The 15,771-nt window shown below is 42.9% G+C and overlaps 3 protein-coding genes across 5 annotated transcripts; all 3 read right to left on the bottom strand.

Moving 5' to 3' along the window:
• Positions 1 to 414: 414 nt before the first annotated feature.
• LOC103980808 (zinc finger CCCH domain-containing protein 24) lies at positions 415 to 4,571 on the bottom strand. Of its 3 annotated transcripts, XR_010495701.1 has the most exons (4): positions 4,271 to 4,571; positions 1,682 to 3,936; positions 1,454 to 1,584; positions 415 to 872 (listed from the first exon to the last, which is right to left on the bottom strand). XR_010495701.1 is itself a non-coding variant. In XM_009397317.3 (2 exons), exon 2 carries the CDS (start codon positions 3,911 to 3,913, stop codon positions 1,682 to 1,684), a length of 2,232 nt encoding a protein of 743 aa, XP_009395592.2. In that variant the 5' UTR covers positions 3,914 to 3,936; positions 4,271 to 4,571; the 3' UTR covers positions 1,041 to 1,681. The 3 variants fall into 3 exon arrangements, 1 of the variants encoding a protein (XP_009395592.2); XR_671353.3 differs by having other exon boundaries at positions 1,454 to 3,943; XM_009397317.3 differs by lacking the exon at positions 415 to 872 and having other exon boundaries at positions 1,041 to 3,936.
• Positions 4,572 to 5,351: 780 nt separating this feature from the next.
• On the bottom strand, positions 5,352 to 11,455 carry LOC135635932 (calcium-dependent protein kinase 20-like). The gene is made up of 8 exons (XM_065147403.1): positions 10,252 to 11,455; positions 9,332 to 9,455; positions 8,957 to 9,100; positions 8,621 to 8,773; positions 8,115 to 8,230; positions 7,780 to 7,947; positions 7,181 to 7,411; positions 5,352 to 6,962 (listed from the first exon to the last, which is right to left on the bottom strand). Exons 1-8 carry the CDS (start codon positions 10,756 to 10,758, stop codon positions 6,807 to 6,809), a joined length of 1,599 nt encoding a protein of 532 aa, XP_065003475.1. The 5' UTR covers positions 10,759 to 11,455; the 3' UTR covers positions 5,352 to 6,806.
• Positions 11,456 to 14,474: 3,019 nt separating this feature from the next.
• On the bottom strand, positions 14,475 to 14,789 carry LOC135635108 (photosystem II 5 kDa protein, chloroplastic-like). Its single transcript, XM_065145973.1, has one exon. It carries the CDS (start codon positions 14,787 to 14,789, stop codon positions 14,475 to 14,477), a length of 315 nt encoding a protein of 104 aa, XP_065002045.1.
• Between the last annotated feature and the right edge of the window lie 982 nt (positions 14,790 to 15,771).

Here is a 15,771-nt window from a genome sequence, read left to right as displayed (position 1 = left end):
ACACTTTCTGAATCATACATTAAAGGGATAGACCAACATGGATTATGAGATTCTATTGTTGGGTTGTCATGATACTTCTACCAATTTATATAGTAATTCATTGCTTTTATATGCCCCACTGCATATAGCATCCATTGATGTAACCTGGCAAGAGGAATAGTTTGTCTACACGATTGCCACTAGTGACAGGAACTATATGTTCACAATTGGCTTTCAGTACTTGGAATCACACCTGTTGCAAGCTCCAAACCTTTAATAGTTCTTGAATCTCATGACATTTGAGGTTCCATCCAACACAAATAACATGCCCTGAACCCACAGTTGCCACCAGAAGAACAAGGCTGCATTGATCAGGATATATATATATATATATATATACACACACACCTATGAGTGCTGAACTATAGACACAGATAATCCAACACATAATCCATATTCTACAATTATATCTCAATTAAAATTTTCCAGTTGTCCAGCATAGACTACTGTAGAGAAGAAGACAAGAATCAGAAACCCTCAACCTTAGAAGTGACTTAAATTTGCTGGTGAACATGGTAATATTCAATTTACAAAAATATTGACCTAAAATCTCAGAGAACTTATGGAATCAAAAGCCAAGAATTGAATCAATGCTCATTATAGTACTTCCTTTTGATGGATTGCACACAACAAATCCAAAAAGCTACTGATCCAGATCATGGTAGAATAGATAGGTGTCCTAACCCAACCACAATCACCACCACGAGCTTCCACTAGGACCCAGCAAACATGATAGGAAAGAAGAGATGCCCACAAACCCAAAAAGGTAAGAGATGGCAATTCCACAAGTCCATAACATAGTATGCTCCATGGCCATGTTATTCCTGGATTCCCTGTAAATTGCCCCACCACCGCCTTCAGATATGTTTTATAATAAAATAATTCAAGGATTTGTAGGATCAAAAGAAAAAACACCACATAAAGCAGTATCTCATGAACAAACAACCAAGCATATGATGAAGACAACTAAGCAACTATTCACATGAAACCACAACCGAATATAAAAAGAAATAAAGGAACTGATATAATAGGAATAGTTTAAACAAATGTTACATCAAGCAGGGAACTTATGCACCAACTTTCCTACTATTGATTCTCTAGAACATCTGCGATAATTAAAAAATCAAATGGGGCACTTCACTGGCTGCTTTTAGATAATCTTTGTTCTTCTAATAAAAGAAAGCCAGAAAATACCCAAAATGGACTCCAAAGAGAACCCTTTTCACTCCATTGCCCAGTATCATTACATCAAGCATTATAATTAACCAAATGTGAACGCTGAGGGTAAAGACTAAAAAGAAAACTAGACAAGTTTCATTGTCATCAAGCATAAACTGATGTTTTGAGATTACGGGATTACGAACAAAAGAAAAAAAAAAAAGCAAAATGTTCAAACTATTGGAGAGCAGTTCACCTGGGATAGGCCTTCGTATAATCCAGAAGCACACCCCCATACATCCTTGAATTGGCTGAACTCATTGAAGTAATAATAAATATGTTTGTTGAAGAAATGAATCTCGCTCCTTTCTGCTTCTTTCCCTTCACCTTCCAATTAACCAAAAGAAAACATTGTTTAAGAACTGTTACTAATTACTACTTGATACCTCCCATCTAAGATTTTGGTGAAATTTTGGCTTTTTACCTAAGTTATGATCTGATCAAGCTGCATGTTATCAAGCCATGCACCAAGTACCACAGCTTGATCATGCCCATCCATCTCACCTTTTGAATTTGAACTTTCGACACCAATGGCAGGCAACTCAGAATGCCCTGCAGGAGCCACTGCAGCAGAAACCATTTTCTCAGGCGGTGTATCCCTCACTAGTGAATGGACCCATGAGAGATCAGGCTCATCCCCAGTTCCTCGTAACTCGAAGGAAGATGATCGTCTGAGAAGTCCCAGCTCTTCACCATTCACTCCCCAATCAGGTATACCAGATGGAGATGCCCACTTGGACCATGACAAGTTAGTGGGAGAATCTAGAATAGGAGATGATATGGGACCAAAATCACGGGAGCTCAGGCTCCGAAGTGTCTGCTGCTGCCTCTCCCTCTGTGAAAGAACAGCCAGGCGAGAACTCAATGGAGAAACAGGCTCCATGCTTCGTGGAGACATGAAACCAGGAGATGAGATATTAAGGGAGGCCTGTAAGAGAGATGAATGAACAGGTAGCTGCTGAGCATCAGTGGCCTTCACCATAGGCACACCTGTATTAATGGGTGAGAGCAAGTTCTGCTGCTGCTGGAAATGATTTAGTATAGCAGTCTTGTGAGATGGAGAAAAAATACACCCCTGATCAGAGTTATACCTTGGAGATGAGGTGATCTCGGCTGAAAAAAGGTCATCAAGGTTTGAGGGGTTCATAGCTTTGGTTCGAACAGAATGATTTGCAGTAGAAGAGCTCAGACGAGATTGGCACCAGTCATTGAACAGCTGCTGCTTATCAAACTCAGACATTACTAATTGGTCGTCCACTGGCATCTCTCTTGCACTCAGAGACGACCGCAGCCTGCTAGCCTGAAGATTGCTTACAGGAAGATTCAGCATGGGCACATTCGGCTGAGGCCAAGCCAACGAAGAGTGTCCAATACCATTGGCCAAAGGGGACATGGGTGGCGTGAAGGCAGACATACCAGCAGAAACCGAAGACGGTGACCCAGGCATGAACCCCAGCGCAGCTGCCATCTCCACTGAAGCAGTTGATGCTCTGGGAGAAGAAACAGCAGAGCCAGTGGACATATAAAGTGGACGCAGTTCGTCATCCGTGTGCGCAAAGAAACAGACCCGGCGAGCACAGCTGGTGCCATCCTTGCAGATCCTAGTGCGGTACTGCGCTGGGTGAAGCCAGGACTCAAAGACCCCATGTGCGTACTCGCACATATCTCCCCTCCGGCACGACCCCTTCCGGAAGTCAGGGCACGGGACGCAGCTATAGTGGTACTTCCTCGGGTCGCGCCTCCGAGCATTCTCACCAGGATGGGCAAAGGGGCACTCCGTCCAGTCATGGGAATACGCACGAGAGCAGGGGCGGATCTTGAACGAGAACATGCGGAACTCATCCGTGGCATATATGCTGTTCTTGATATCCGGGAGAGTCGGGTCAACTGGATACTCTTTCCTCTCCGACACAGTCACTGTAAGGTCAGGGTACTTCGCTGTCGGAGGAGAGGAAGTCGAGCGGGCCGATGGAGAACCCTCCTCGTCAGGGGACAAAGAACGGGGTGGCGAAGTGGAGTTTGACGAGCTGGTCGTCACACTAAGGGGAGGATGATGGCGATCGAAGCCACCACCCGAGATATCGCTGCACCTTCCAAGAAGTTGTCCGATGACATTCTTCACATCAGGCAGCCTGGGAGGCACCGCAATGACGTCAGCCGCGCGGTTTCCATTGGCATCGACCAAAGTGGGGTCGGCACCAGCCGCAAGGAGGATCTTCACAGCATCGACAGCATCCGAGGAACCGCCGGAAGCGGCACAGTGGAGCGCGGTGGCGTTGCCGGGGCCCGAGACACGGTTGACGTCAACGGAAGGTAGGGAGACTATGAGCTTGAGGACACTGAGGCTGCCGTACGTGGCGGCCACCATCAAGGGAGTCCGGTGCTCGAGCACCATCTGGTTGGAGCCCTTTCTGCGGCTGTACCAGAGGCCGGCTTCGTTGATGGCCGATGGATCGCGATCGAGGGACTGCCGTAACGCGTCCACGTCATCGTTAGCAGCGAGCTCAAGAAGGCTTGAAGAGAAGTCATCGGTCTCGACGGTGAGGTGATTCATTCCGAGGCCCGGAGCGTGTTGGTGCTGTTCTTCCTGTGAGGATGGAGTCGGCGACGACAAAGACGAGGGGGACGGTCTTATGCGCTCCGGACCACCGCACATGCTGCGGTTGGCATGAATTAGGCCTGAGAACTACAGATTGATCAGAAGAATGATCAAAATCACAGATTGGCGAGAGATGAACAGAAATAATGGAATCACAAAGCTCGAATCTTTTTCACAAAATGCAGCCATCGAAGCATTTCTGCAACGAAATCCGGCCACAAGAATGACTTCGACTGAGAGAATGGATCTGCCTCAAGCAGACCAAAACCAAAGCAACTGGAATTGTCAGGCGTTTACTAAACGAAAGACAACGACCAAACCTTGAAAGTTGACTATATCGGATGGAAGAAAACCTCATTTGTATTCTTAGAGACTACATCGAAAGAGTCAAATAAATCAGCTGAGAGAGCTCACGGTTTCCGCCAGCTGATGTTGGCAGATCGGGTAAAACGCGATCGAAACACCGAAATGAACTCGAGGCCGCCCGATCCTTCAACTTTCAGAGGCGGGGGAGCAGCAAAAGGCGGCCGCTGACACCGCGAACTCGTCTAGGAACCGGCGAAGCTGCAGAAAACCTCGGCGCCGCCTCTCATCACCGAAATAAGAGAGGGAGGAGGAGACCGGAAAAGCAGAGGAGAGAAGAGGCTTCGGCGTCTCCCTTGCTCACAAACGCACCCACAAGGCAACACAAATGAAACCCTGCCCAAGTGGGAGCCACATTTTGTTAGGTTTCATTTGATCCCTCTCGATCGCCTCTAATTTATCTAAATCCTTTTTTACGCGGGTCGAGATGGAGCGCACTTCAAATTTAACCCAAATGCACCATAAGAGCCATAATTCGGATACTCCCTCAATTGCCTTCCTTGTGATTCGGCATCACAACGGGGCCCGCTGGTCCACAGGCCGAAACGACGCGAAAAGGTAGGGACAGGGTACGTAGTCAAGGCTGGTCACCGACGAGTTCCCGTGCGTGTCTCGAGGGCAGGGATACACTCTGCTCAAGTGGAATCCAGGGTGGAGTCCGCGAATCGGGTGCGCCGTACCGGATCCAAGGTCAGCCTATTGAACTGGACTCCGTGGTGCGGTCAAATCCGATCCGACATGAACAGGACATCAAAGAGTGATTCATACCGTCCCACAACCGTGGATCATGCTTTGAGAATCGTGAAATGCCCGATCCCACGGTGCAATGGACAGTCGCTAATCTTGATGCAAAGAAAGCATGACATTTTAATTCGATCATATATATTTATATCTTTGATCAATATATATAAGTTAGATGACACTTGTCCATGATGAGCAGATCAGATTGGACTAATAATAATAGTAATTAATATGCGAGATAATGCGAACTTTTGTAGACTCCTTCCACGTGGTTTCGGGGTTGGATGGTGACATCGTCATCTCCTTTGTATTCTTGTGCTTTTATCGTATTATAAAGGAGGAATCTTATCTACACGTGGTTGAAGCAAACAAGATAGGTGTTAAGTGGGTCTTCACATCCACCGCATATGGTCCCGCGCAAGGGCATGAGAACTCCATTCTCTGTCTCTCCATTTCTTCTCCTTCCAAGATTATAAGCAGTGCATCTCCAGTGAGTCATGAGAATTCCTGCTCCCGTTTTCTCTATCTTCCATACCATTTTCTAAGGCGATGAGATGTCAACATGCACTGAGCACGAGGAAAAGTTTGTCTCTCGAGACCAAAAGAATCAGTGGCTCGATTCCTTTCGTCAATGTGTTCTTCTTCCAAGTTCCTGAGAGGAAACTGCAGCTGAAAGATAGATAGATTGGTGGAATACGATCTATGATCTGATAATGATCGTCTGTATTTTAGTCGAGTGGAAGATGTAATGCATTTCTTCTCCTTGGAAAGCAATCATATGAGAAAACAGTGGTCCCTGTTGCAACGTCAAGCTTGGAGATCTCTCCCCATGCCTTTGTGTTCCTTCTGTGTTGTGCTGGAAAGTGACTTGGAGGAGTACTTGATACAAATGGGAGTTCGAGCATTATCTGAAGAAAGGCTCCACGACAAGGATGGCATGCATCAAGGAGCTGAAGGGGCTGATGCTTTTCCCTTCTTAAATGGTTGCTGATCCATGAAAAGAAACTGCCAAGTGTTGATCTGAGAGGTCAATGAAGTTTGTATAGGGAGGAAAAAAAGTTTTAGGTCTGCGGGTGGCTTCGTCTAAGCTGCAGCCTGGCAAGCAATTGCAGTAATGGATGTGTTCTTCAGTTAATAACTGGGAGTATAAGATGTACTCTTGCATCGAACAGGAACAGCCTCATGCAACTGGCTGAAGCTTGTTCTCCTCATGGCGAATGTTCTTTCGTCCAGAAAAGAATATTTTTCCATTAAGGATAAATGAATTGGAAACCTTTTGAACCCTATTTATATATCCATGTAATGATCAGAAACGATGATATATGGAATAGACTAATCTGATCGGACTGTGAGTTACTGATCAGATTCAACTAAGTGAAATTGTTACAAGATACTTTGAAGGATAAAAACAAACTCTGATAGCCTCAATTATGAGCTGGAACAGTATAACTTTGAGCTTGCAACAGAGACTAAGAGAGAGTAGGAAGCTCAAAGATCAGATATCATATATGAATCAGATATATTTTCAAGGTGTAAGGTTACAAGGAAGCATTTCTGTTCCTTCAATCCTGTGGAAATGCCAGCATCCACATCCCTGATTTAACAGTATAGAAACACAAAGATATCTACATTACCATACAACCAAATGACATCCGGTGTATTCACACATTTTATGAATCCCAAATGTCAACAATCTCCATTTCATATAACAGAAACCAAATTAATGAAGAAACGAGGTGAAGGAACTGATGGATGGCCCGAAAGGTATTCAAGAAAGAAGGAGTAATGCAAAGCCAATAAAAGAGATATCGAGTTCAAACTATGCATATGTAGGTCTGTCCAGTTCTCAACTACCCTCACTTTTCGGCTGTAAAGATCCATCCTTCATTAGTTTCGAGCTTAGGCTATTGAACCGCTCCCTTGAATACTGTCTTGATGCCTTCCTCCAATCCGTACCTGCCTTCATCATCGCTGCAAACTCATCGTAACTTATTTTTCCGTCCTGAGATTAAAAAGAAGTAAAAAATTTCAACTTGTTAGTGTCTTAATATGATAAAGGCCATCAACACAAGGTGATTTCTTCTCACCAACCAAGTAGAAATCAATATCTTCAACAGATCTGCTCTAATGTTTTTACACCCTATGAAGGTTTTCTTTGTTTCTCTTAATTCAAAGCAGAGGAAACAAAATATGAAGAAATTGGAAAGTGATCGATGTTACCTTGTCTGTGTCTACGTCACGAATGATGGAATTAATCACTTCTTCATGATTCGGACCCAAGTCATCAGCCAAACAGTCCCTGAGCTCTTCGATTTCTATATATCCACTCTTATTTTGATCGAAGTATTGAAAGGCCTTGTGCAGGTGTTCATCGTTTCCAATCTTTTTTAGGTGGATGGAGACGGCAACAAATTCTCCATAGTCCAGGGAGCCATTTCCATCAGCATCAGCCTGTCATGAAGAAGGTAGATGAATTCGAATTAAAAGGAGTAAATTTTCATGTTCAACACTTGTATTTGTTGCAAATTACACTTGGGCAAGACAGTCGAATCTGGTTTTGCCGAATAATGTTTGTTCACTAAACTCTAAAAGCAGATGGAATGCAACTTAAATGCCCTATATTATTGTATGAAACAATTCAGCTTCCTTCCCCCTTCAGGGTAGGAAAAGACGAATATCCATATTCAGATCTGCTGAAGAAATAATTTCTAAGAAGGAAACAGAAGATGATGGCCATCGTGAGACCACACATGATGGTGCCCTTAAGATTTAATAATAGACCAAATAACACCTTTAAGTAATCGTGAGGAGAAACTTACGGCTTCCATTAGTATTATGACATCTGCATCAGGAATATGGTGTCCCAGCTTATGCAAACCATATTTTAACTCCTCTAGTGTTATTTGCCCTTTCTTGTTTACATCCATCTTCTCAAACATATTCTTTATGTCAGCAACCTCCTCCACAGATAAATGTTCAGCCACCACCTACAGCCATGTGGTCTCAAAATGTGTCAGCATTGAAGTCTGGCAGAGCACAAGGAACACATAAAAAGTTGTGGATCTTGATATTGCCTAACATGAGAATTATGTGAAGAACATGACCACTAAAGTGCGAACAGGATAAGTGATTTATTCATGTAACAGATTCTTACCCTAAGAGCTTTCTTTTTTAATTTATTCATCACCGAAAATTGCTGGAGTCTTGAACGAACAGTTTCACCAAGATTAACATTGGGAGCCTTGTTGGCATTTTGCAGCCAAGGGTGATCTGCAATGCAATGTAGATTGTGAGGGAAATGCTTCGAAAATGCAAAAAAGATATGCCAGAAGAGTTACTTCGGATGTAGATAAAATCCCTCTGTGGTGCAGATGGATTAACTTGTAAAGACTAAGAACAAGTGGAAGTATTCAATTGCAAGTTTTTGTCAAATTACAGTGCTACTTGATTTTAACACACAACCAGATGAAAATAATCAAGGATGCCTTACCGGCCTCCATCATTTCTTGATAATATTCATAACTTTGATTACCTCACATTGCTGGAAATGTAATGGAAGCTTTTGTTTCCTCAAACTAGTTAGGTTATGATTTAGTTAAGCAGAAAATGCCGATTCAGAGTAGTCGCTTATTGAAGAGCATTTAGGTATTGAAGATTTACCAAGAACTTCCTGAGCTGTCAAACGTCTCTTAGGATCTGGATCGAGCATCCGCTTGACAAGGTCTTTGGCAGTATCAGAAATCTTTGGCCATGGGTCTCTTTTGAAATCGATTACCGAGCGGATTATTGCTCGTGCGATGCCTTGCTCTGATTCTGCAATAGCCACTAGTTGTTAAATTAGCTAATAGATACTGAATGACATATCATAAAGACTTAATTATATTTCTCGATACAGTTCACTTATTAATAGACGTAGTAGCAACAATGGATCTGACATCAAACTGCATCCCTTCCAGGAATGTTCTTTCTTTTTGGCTCTCCAAGAAAGGAAATTACCTGCCCAAAATGGTGGCACACCACAAAGCAGGATGTATAGGATAACTCCTGCACTCCAGACATCAACTTCTGGGCCATAATCTCGCTTTAAAACCTCTGGAGCCATGTAGTAAGGACTGCCAACTATCTCAGTAAAGCGCTCACCTGCATAGCAAAAAGAAAACCAGCAAAGGCATCAGAAATCCTTTAAGTTACCCTACACAATATGGCACCTACGACTTCATGGACTAGAATGACCATCAAATGATTTTTCATGAATTTGTAGCAACTCAGGGATTTAAAGGTATTATAAGTTTCACGCTGCAGTATAGTAACCGGCCAAGGTTATAGGATACTAATCAAATATTCTCATAGTATTATACTATTACAACCTACCTGGCATAAAAAATACAGACAACCCAAAATCGATGGCTTTCAGAGGGGCATTTTCCTTTTTGCTTCCAAACAAGAAGTTCTCTGGTTTGAGGTCGCGGTGCATCACCCCGTGCTTGTGACAATTCTGATATAAAATGGAGCAAGTAAACAAGTAAGATCTTTAGCCATGGCACCATTCAAATCCAGCTTGAAGGCAACATAATATTGCAAGCAAGTCACACGTATCAGGATATTAGAAAATCAAGTCATAGCTCAGGCATGGAAATACTCGAATCCAGCTCGAACCAACATAACATTGCCTTAAATATCAACATAACAGGATCTCAAAGCCATGAAAAAATTAACTGAACTGCCGCTAACATGATAACAGGAAATGCATTAAAGAGAACAAATGTAGATCAAACTTAGGAGGTAGAAACTCCAAAAAACCAAAAAAAGAAGAACAAACAATAGTATTAACAGAAAGAAGGGTGCCGAATACAGAAACCTTACAGGTAGGAGGACATTAAAGTAGATATTGGCTTTCGAGAACGAGGGAGGAAGATACAATTATATTCCTCAGAAAAATCACCAGTATGTTTCCTTCGATGTTTGGAATTTGAGACTAATTAAGGAAGTTCAAAATTACCTTTTCAGTATGCTGAAATATCCATCAAATGCAATAGGCAACAATTAAACTTAATTAACACAGAAGCTCGTTCTATGGACTTGCAAATGCCATGACACAAAAGTAAAGTAAACGAGTGAGTTTTGGCAATTTGGCAAATGATACATACTTCTTTCGGTGATCCAGATGTATAAAAGAACAAGAATGTGCATGAATCTTATAAACATGAAGGATTAGCAAATGGATTGCAGGGATGAACGAGTTAGATTAAAAGAAGAGCGAAGAGTTTGATTCCTTCCGCAAGGGGTATTACCTGTACCACTTCAACAATTGTTCGCATGACCATGGCAGCGGCCCGTTCGGTGTAATGCCCCCTCGCAACAATCCGATCGAACAGCTCCCCTCCTTCGCAAAGCTCCATGACGAGGTGGACCGCGGTGTCGTCCTCATAGGTGTCCTTGAGGCTCACGATATTTGGGTGGCTCGGCAAATGCCGCATGATCTCTACCTCCCTCCTCACATCCTCGACGTCCACCGCCGTGCGCAGCTTCTTCTTGGAGATGGACTTGCAGGCGAAGTGCTCCCCCGTGGCCTTGTCGGTGCAGAGGCATGTGACGCCGAACTCCCCGCGGCCGAGCTCCTGGCCGAGATCGTACCGGCTCTCGATGTCCCGGCCGGTGGGTTCCTTGAGGACGACGAGGGTGGGTGCGGGTCCGCGGAGGTAACTGATAGAGAAAGGGTTCGGCCTCTTCTCCTTCTTCTTATTCTTCGTCGTCGTCGTCGTCTCCGGATCGACGGGGACGGCGCAGCAATTCCCCATTGGATTTAGTGGATTTTCGGACCAAGATCCAACCTTTCGCGGTTTTCTCCAAGGATTAACCGAAAGGAGTCCTTGAGAACCAACGCAAGCCGCGGCAAGATTGAATCTTTCCCAAGGAGAAAAATCCGATAGGGATGACAAAAAAATTGGTCTTTTACCAACCAAAAATAAGCGATCAAGCTCGACAGCTTGAAATTCCAAGAGAACGTATGGGAACCAAAATGCCTCTCCAAATTAGAGACCGTTTGGGATATCTAAACGAATACGGAACTCCTCGAATTGAAAGGAACGAAGACAATAGAAACGAGAACAGGAACCCTTGTGTTTTTCTTTCCTTGTCTCAATTCGCCTGCTTCTTTCCTCCGTTCTTCTTCCAAAAACGAGAATCCGAGCTTCCGCACCCCTCTGCTATCTCCTCCCCTCTCGGATTCTCTCAACTCGAACGGCAACAGGGGCAAAGTACGAATTTTTACGAGGTAAGGAGTCAAACAAAGGGACCGCGCGAGAAGAAAACAAACGGATTGGAACAAAAGATTTCGAATTCCAATCAAGAGCAGGAGGGTCGAATGAGCCCAATGTCGTGAGAAGAGAGGGTCAAAGCTTCCGACTCTCTTCTCCCCTCCCTCCCACCAGCTCCTCACGACAACAACGAGAAAAAGAAGCCAAACGAGAAGCAAAATCCGCCTTCTTTCTTGGGTTGTAGTAGTCAAAACAGCATCACAAGAAACACGCGATCGTTTCTCCTCGCTCGTCGGAAATCTAACGGAGTTCGTGATGACCAACGTGTCCCTCTTCGCCTGCGCGCCAAGATGCATTTGTACCCCAGACTTGACCGATTCAAACGCGACTTCAGCGGGACAAGAGAAGTACCGTATCGATTCAAGCAGAAGGGATGTGTTGACGACTTCCTACTCAAAATATAGTTATTATATTCTAATCAAAATCGGAACGTCGTATTTGATCGTTCACTATGCATTATACGTCACATGCAATCTTTCTAATGACAGTGAAAGACGGAAAGTGACCGATGGCAATTGGACTCGTGAGACATCGATTGTGTCCGACTTGATGGAATTATGTTTGATCAATTTGATGAAAAAACAAAAATCTTAATTTAGTTTGATTTTTTTTTTATATAAAAACTAATCAATACAAGAATTATGATCACAAAGAACTCGACAAAATATCCCATAACTTTGAAAGAGAGGGATGCCTCCTTAAAAAAATATTAATCATTTATCTCGAAAAGTTCATGTATTTTGCTAAACTTTCAGTGTGGAACAACTTTATCTTCCACTCAAAGCCAATTTTTACCCACCTTAATCTAAAAATGATAATTATAAATAATTTTCTTGTATAAACTATATATATATATATATATATATATATATATATATATATATATGATGATGATGATCATTTTTTTTTTAATATAAGTTTGAGAATTTTTCAAATAGCACCCCAACTTTAAAAGAATTTCGTGGAGCTTTTTTTTTTTTTTCTTGAAATGATCATTTTGCTCCCGTCAGCCACTACCCTTCGCTTTGTCGTTCACCCCCTCCATCATGTCAATTGCTCCCTTCCATCGAACCCACCAAGCAATAGAGTCCGGGAACTTGGATGGACTATCCCCTCCCCCTTCTTTACCCATAATTGACAATGGAAGATTTACGAATGTTGATCATAGAGGTTGCACCCTGTTATTGGGTCCAACGAGGTTTGATCAATTTTGGATGAAAAAATAGTAAACCTTAATTTAGTTTTAATTTTTTAATTAAAACTAAATAATACAAACATTATGATAACTCCACCAAGAACATGATAAAATATTGCATAACTTCGAAAGTGCCCTTGAATATGAATATTTTATTTTAGTTTCTAAACCAATGGTGGCCAAGCAAGTTGTATATTTCCCTAATCTCTACACGTGAATCTTTGCCTCAAAGCCAATTTTTACCTACCTTCTGAAAAATGATAATTTTTAAAAAATAATTTTCTTGTACAATTTAAACATTATATATATGCATGTATGTATGTATATATGTATATATATATATATATATATATATATATATATATATATATATATACATATTATCCTATAAAATATTTGGTATACTACCCCAATTGTATATATTTATTATTATTATTTATTTATATAAAATTTAGATTTGATAATTTATCGATTTGATACCACCTTTGGATGAAAAGTTTTAGTAGAGGAGAAAGATATCACTATAAATCGAGCGTAAAACTAAAAAAAAAATAATCTCTATTGTCTTAAATTCAAAAGTGTCAACAACAAGAGACTAAATAATAAAAATAAAGACGTGAAAAGATTCAACTAAGAATGCATGTTATTTATAGATAATACCTTACTGTTATTGGCAAAAGGAACTTACTAACAGGTTTTGGTCTCCTCTTTTATTGCTAGAATCTCCTCATGAGATTTGGAACAATAAATAGAAAGGCTTCTAGACTTTCCAAAGAGTTGAACAATGCTTGGTTGTTGAAATTTAAGGAATAATGGGCTACAACTAGAAGAGGAACTCGATAGCACCTTCTCCTCTTCTTCTTTGGCTCTTGGCATTAGTAGATTACTACGGTTGACTAAAGCTTTGGCTAGTTCTTTATGAACTTGTTCCTCTTCTTTTTCTCTCTTCTTCTACTACTTCTTCAAGGCTAGCTGATTTAGGATTGTGCAAGTGCTGTCCTAATCCAAGTCCCACTCAAATTTAGGTTTGGGCTGATGTGGTGTTGAGTAGGTGCTAGATTGGATTGGTCAAATCGGGCTTTGAAGTTCAAGTGTTGAACATGATAAATTACTAGTGACGACTAAAGCTTTGGTTGGTTCTCTATTACAATGCCACTACTAAAGGTCGGGGGATAGGAAGATGAAAGCTAGCTATACAATTGGAAGAATGAAGGCTACGAATTTGCTCTTCTCCTTCTCTCTTCTTTTGCTAGTGCTCTTGATCGTAAGACTTCCTTGAGGCCAGTTGATTTAGGATTGTGTCTATGTTGTCCTAATATGAGTCCCACTCAGAATAGATTTGGGCTGATATGGTGCTACTTGGGAGCTAATTTGGGATATGAAGTTTAAATGATAACTCGGCTTGAGTTCGATAAGGTTGATGAACATTTATGAGATCATTTTTGTTGCGGCCAATTCTTGACGCTTATCTAAAAATCATGAGAGTTCAATGAACATGAGAGCAAGAGATTTATTGTGCAGGGCACTGAAGAGATCAAGCTCATTCAAACCTCATCTTGGAATAATCCCGAAAGTTCAGAGACTACATCGAAGCAATTCTCACATGCTACTATTCAACTCTTGTCTCTCACCTCACCCATGGGAGGATATTCCAAGATGATTTTGTTTCTTTGGGACATGACCAAGTCGTATCGATTCCTAGTTTATGATATTAAATTATTAATATTTTAATATTAGAAGGAGAATTCGAATGTCGGCAAGATTATCCACCCATAAATCCTCTCGACAAGCGCTCTAGTGAGAAAGAATCGCGACGCCGCACGGAGCCTTTCCTTCACTGATCGCCCACCAAATGATAACAGCAAAGTCTGGGTAGATAGATCAACACATAAAGAGTAGTGTAGCTCGATTGACAGAGCAAAACATACATCATATACTTGTGCAAATTAACATGCCTCCATCCGGCCAGCTACCACCGGAGAAGACGGTGGACGGAAGAGCCTCACTGGTGACAGATCCTCGCCGTCGGCATGGTCACGCATATCGGGGCGTACTTCTTCTTCGCCTCCAACGTCCCCCGCTTAGGCTCCTCGTCTGCCGTCGCGATCCCCTGGCCGATGCCACACACCGCGGCCGCAGCTGCCGCGAACATCACCGCCCGCCGGCCGTTGTTCTCGCCGCCATCACGACGTTCGGTGTCTTTGACGTGGGTGGCAGCCTTGGCCACCACGAGGCTCCGCCGGCGGCCAATCGAGGGACGGTCAGCGACGCTGACACCGCCGAGGAAGGAAGCCGTTATGGGGAGTGATGATGCCATGTCTACCTCGCACACATGCAATTCCCTGCAATTCCAACTCACGCTCGTAATAAGGAGTGCGCGCAGGAAATCGTGAGGTGCCATTCGTCCATCTTATCCGAAGGCATGACCGCTCCAATGACTTCCATACACGTGGTGGATAACATGAGATCAGGAAGAGGTCTGTATTCAACCCAAATCGAGTCGACTCCACCCAGTCACACTGGAAGAGTTGCCCTGTCTGCAAGCGAAGAGACGACAAGGGAGTTGAGGAGGCTATTCCATCAGCACCTGCAAACTGGAATCCATGCTCAGTTACAGTGATGCTTTACACCCTTCCCTCACGTAGCTGAAGAACCCAGATGAGACACTGCACAGCCCACGCGAAGGGTTGTAGAAGGTCGAGCTGTCGAGGAGCGGGAAACTACTCGCTTGCTGATACGTTTGAATGCCATGGCGTGCATTTATTGGGATACAGCAGTGGCGCAGGTCTTGCTATCTGCAGCTACGAACTGGAATCAGTGATCAGTATACATTTAGTAAGGCAGGACATAAGTGAAGACAGCGCGCAGGACATTAAAGCTCACTGCCAACTCGTGCGGCGCCTTCCAAGCTTCACATCAGCCATTTCTACCTGGAAGAGCCTCTCGTACTCTTGTCTCTTTACATCACACTAAACTATCGTCACTCTCCTCTTGTCTGGCTTTGGTGAGTAGATGGAGAGGAATAAATGTGGCTTCACCAATCCGGTTGTCTTCCGCATTGGACTTGTCGTCTAGTTGTCTCATGCATTCAATTTTCACATATCACTGTGAGAGGTATGGCTGCTGAGGAGTGGAAACTCCTCATAAACTGCAATGTGTGCTTAGCATTAGGTCTCAGGTCCTCGATGACATGCTAAACGTATGATTTCTACTAATTACCAAGTTCTTAGATGTAGTTTATTACCCAAGAAGCTGACATTTCTGAAGCTAAACATTATGTCACTGTCATTATCAAGGCA

The sequence above is a fragment of the Musa acuminata genome, chromosome BXJ3-4, assembly GCF_036884655.1.
Source record: "Musa acuminata AAA Group cultivar baxijiao chromosome BXJ3-4, Cavendish_Baxijiao_AAA, whole genome shotgun sequence".
Lineage (NCBI taxonomy): Eukaryota > Viridiplantae > Streptophyta > Magnoliopsida > Zingiberales > Musaceae > Musa > Musa acuminata.
The sequence above is the reverse complement of the archived record's forward strand: the minus strand, read 5'-3'. Positions and strand labels throughout refer to the sequence as shown.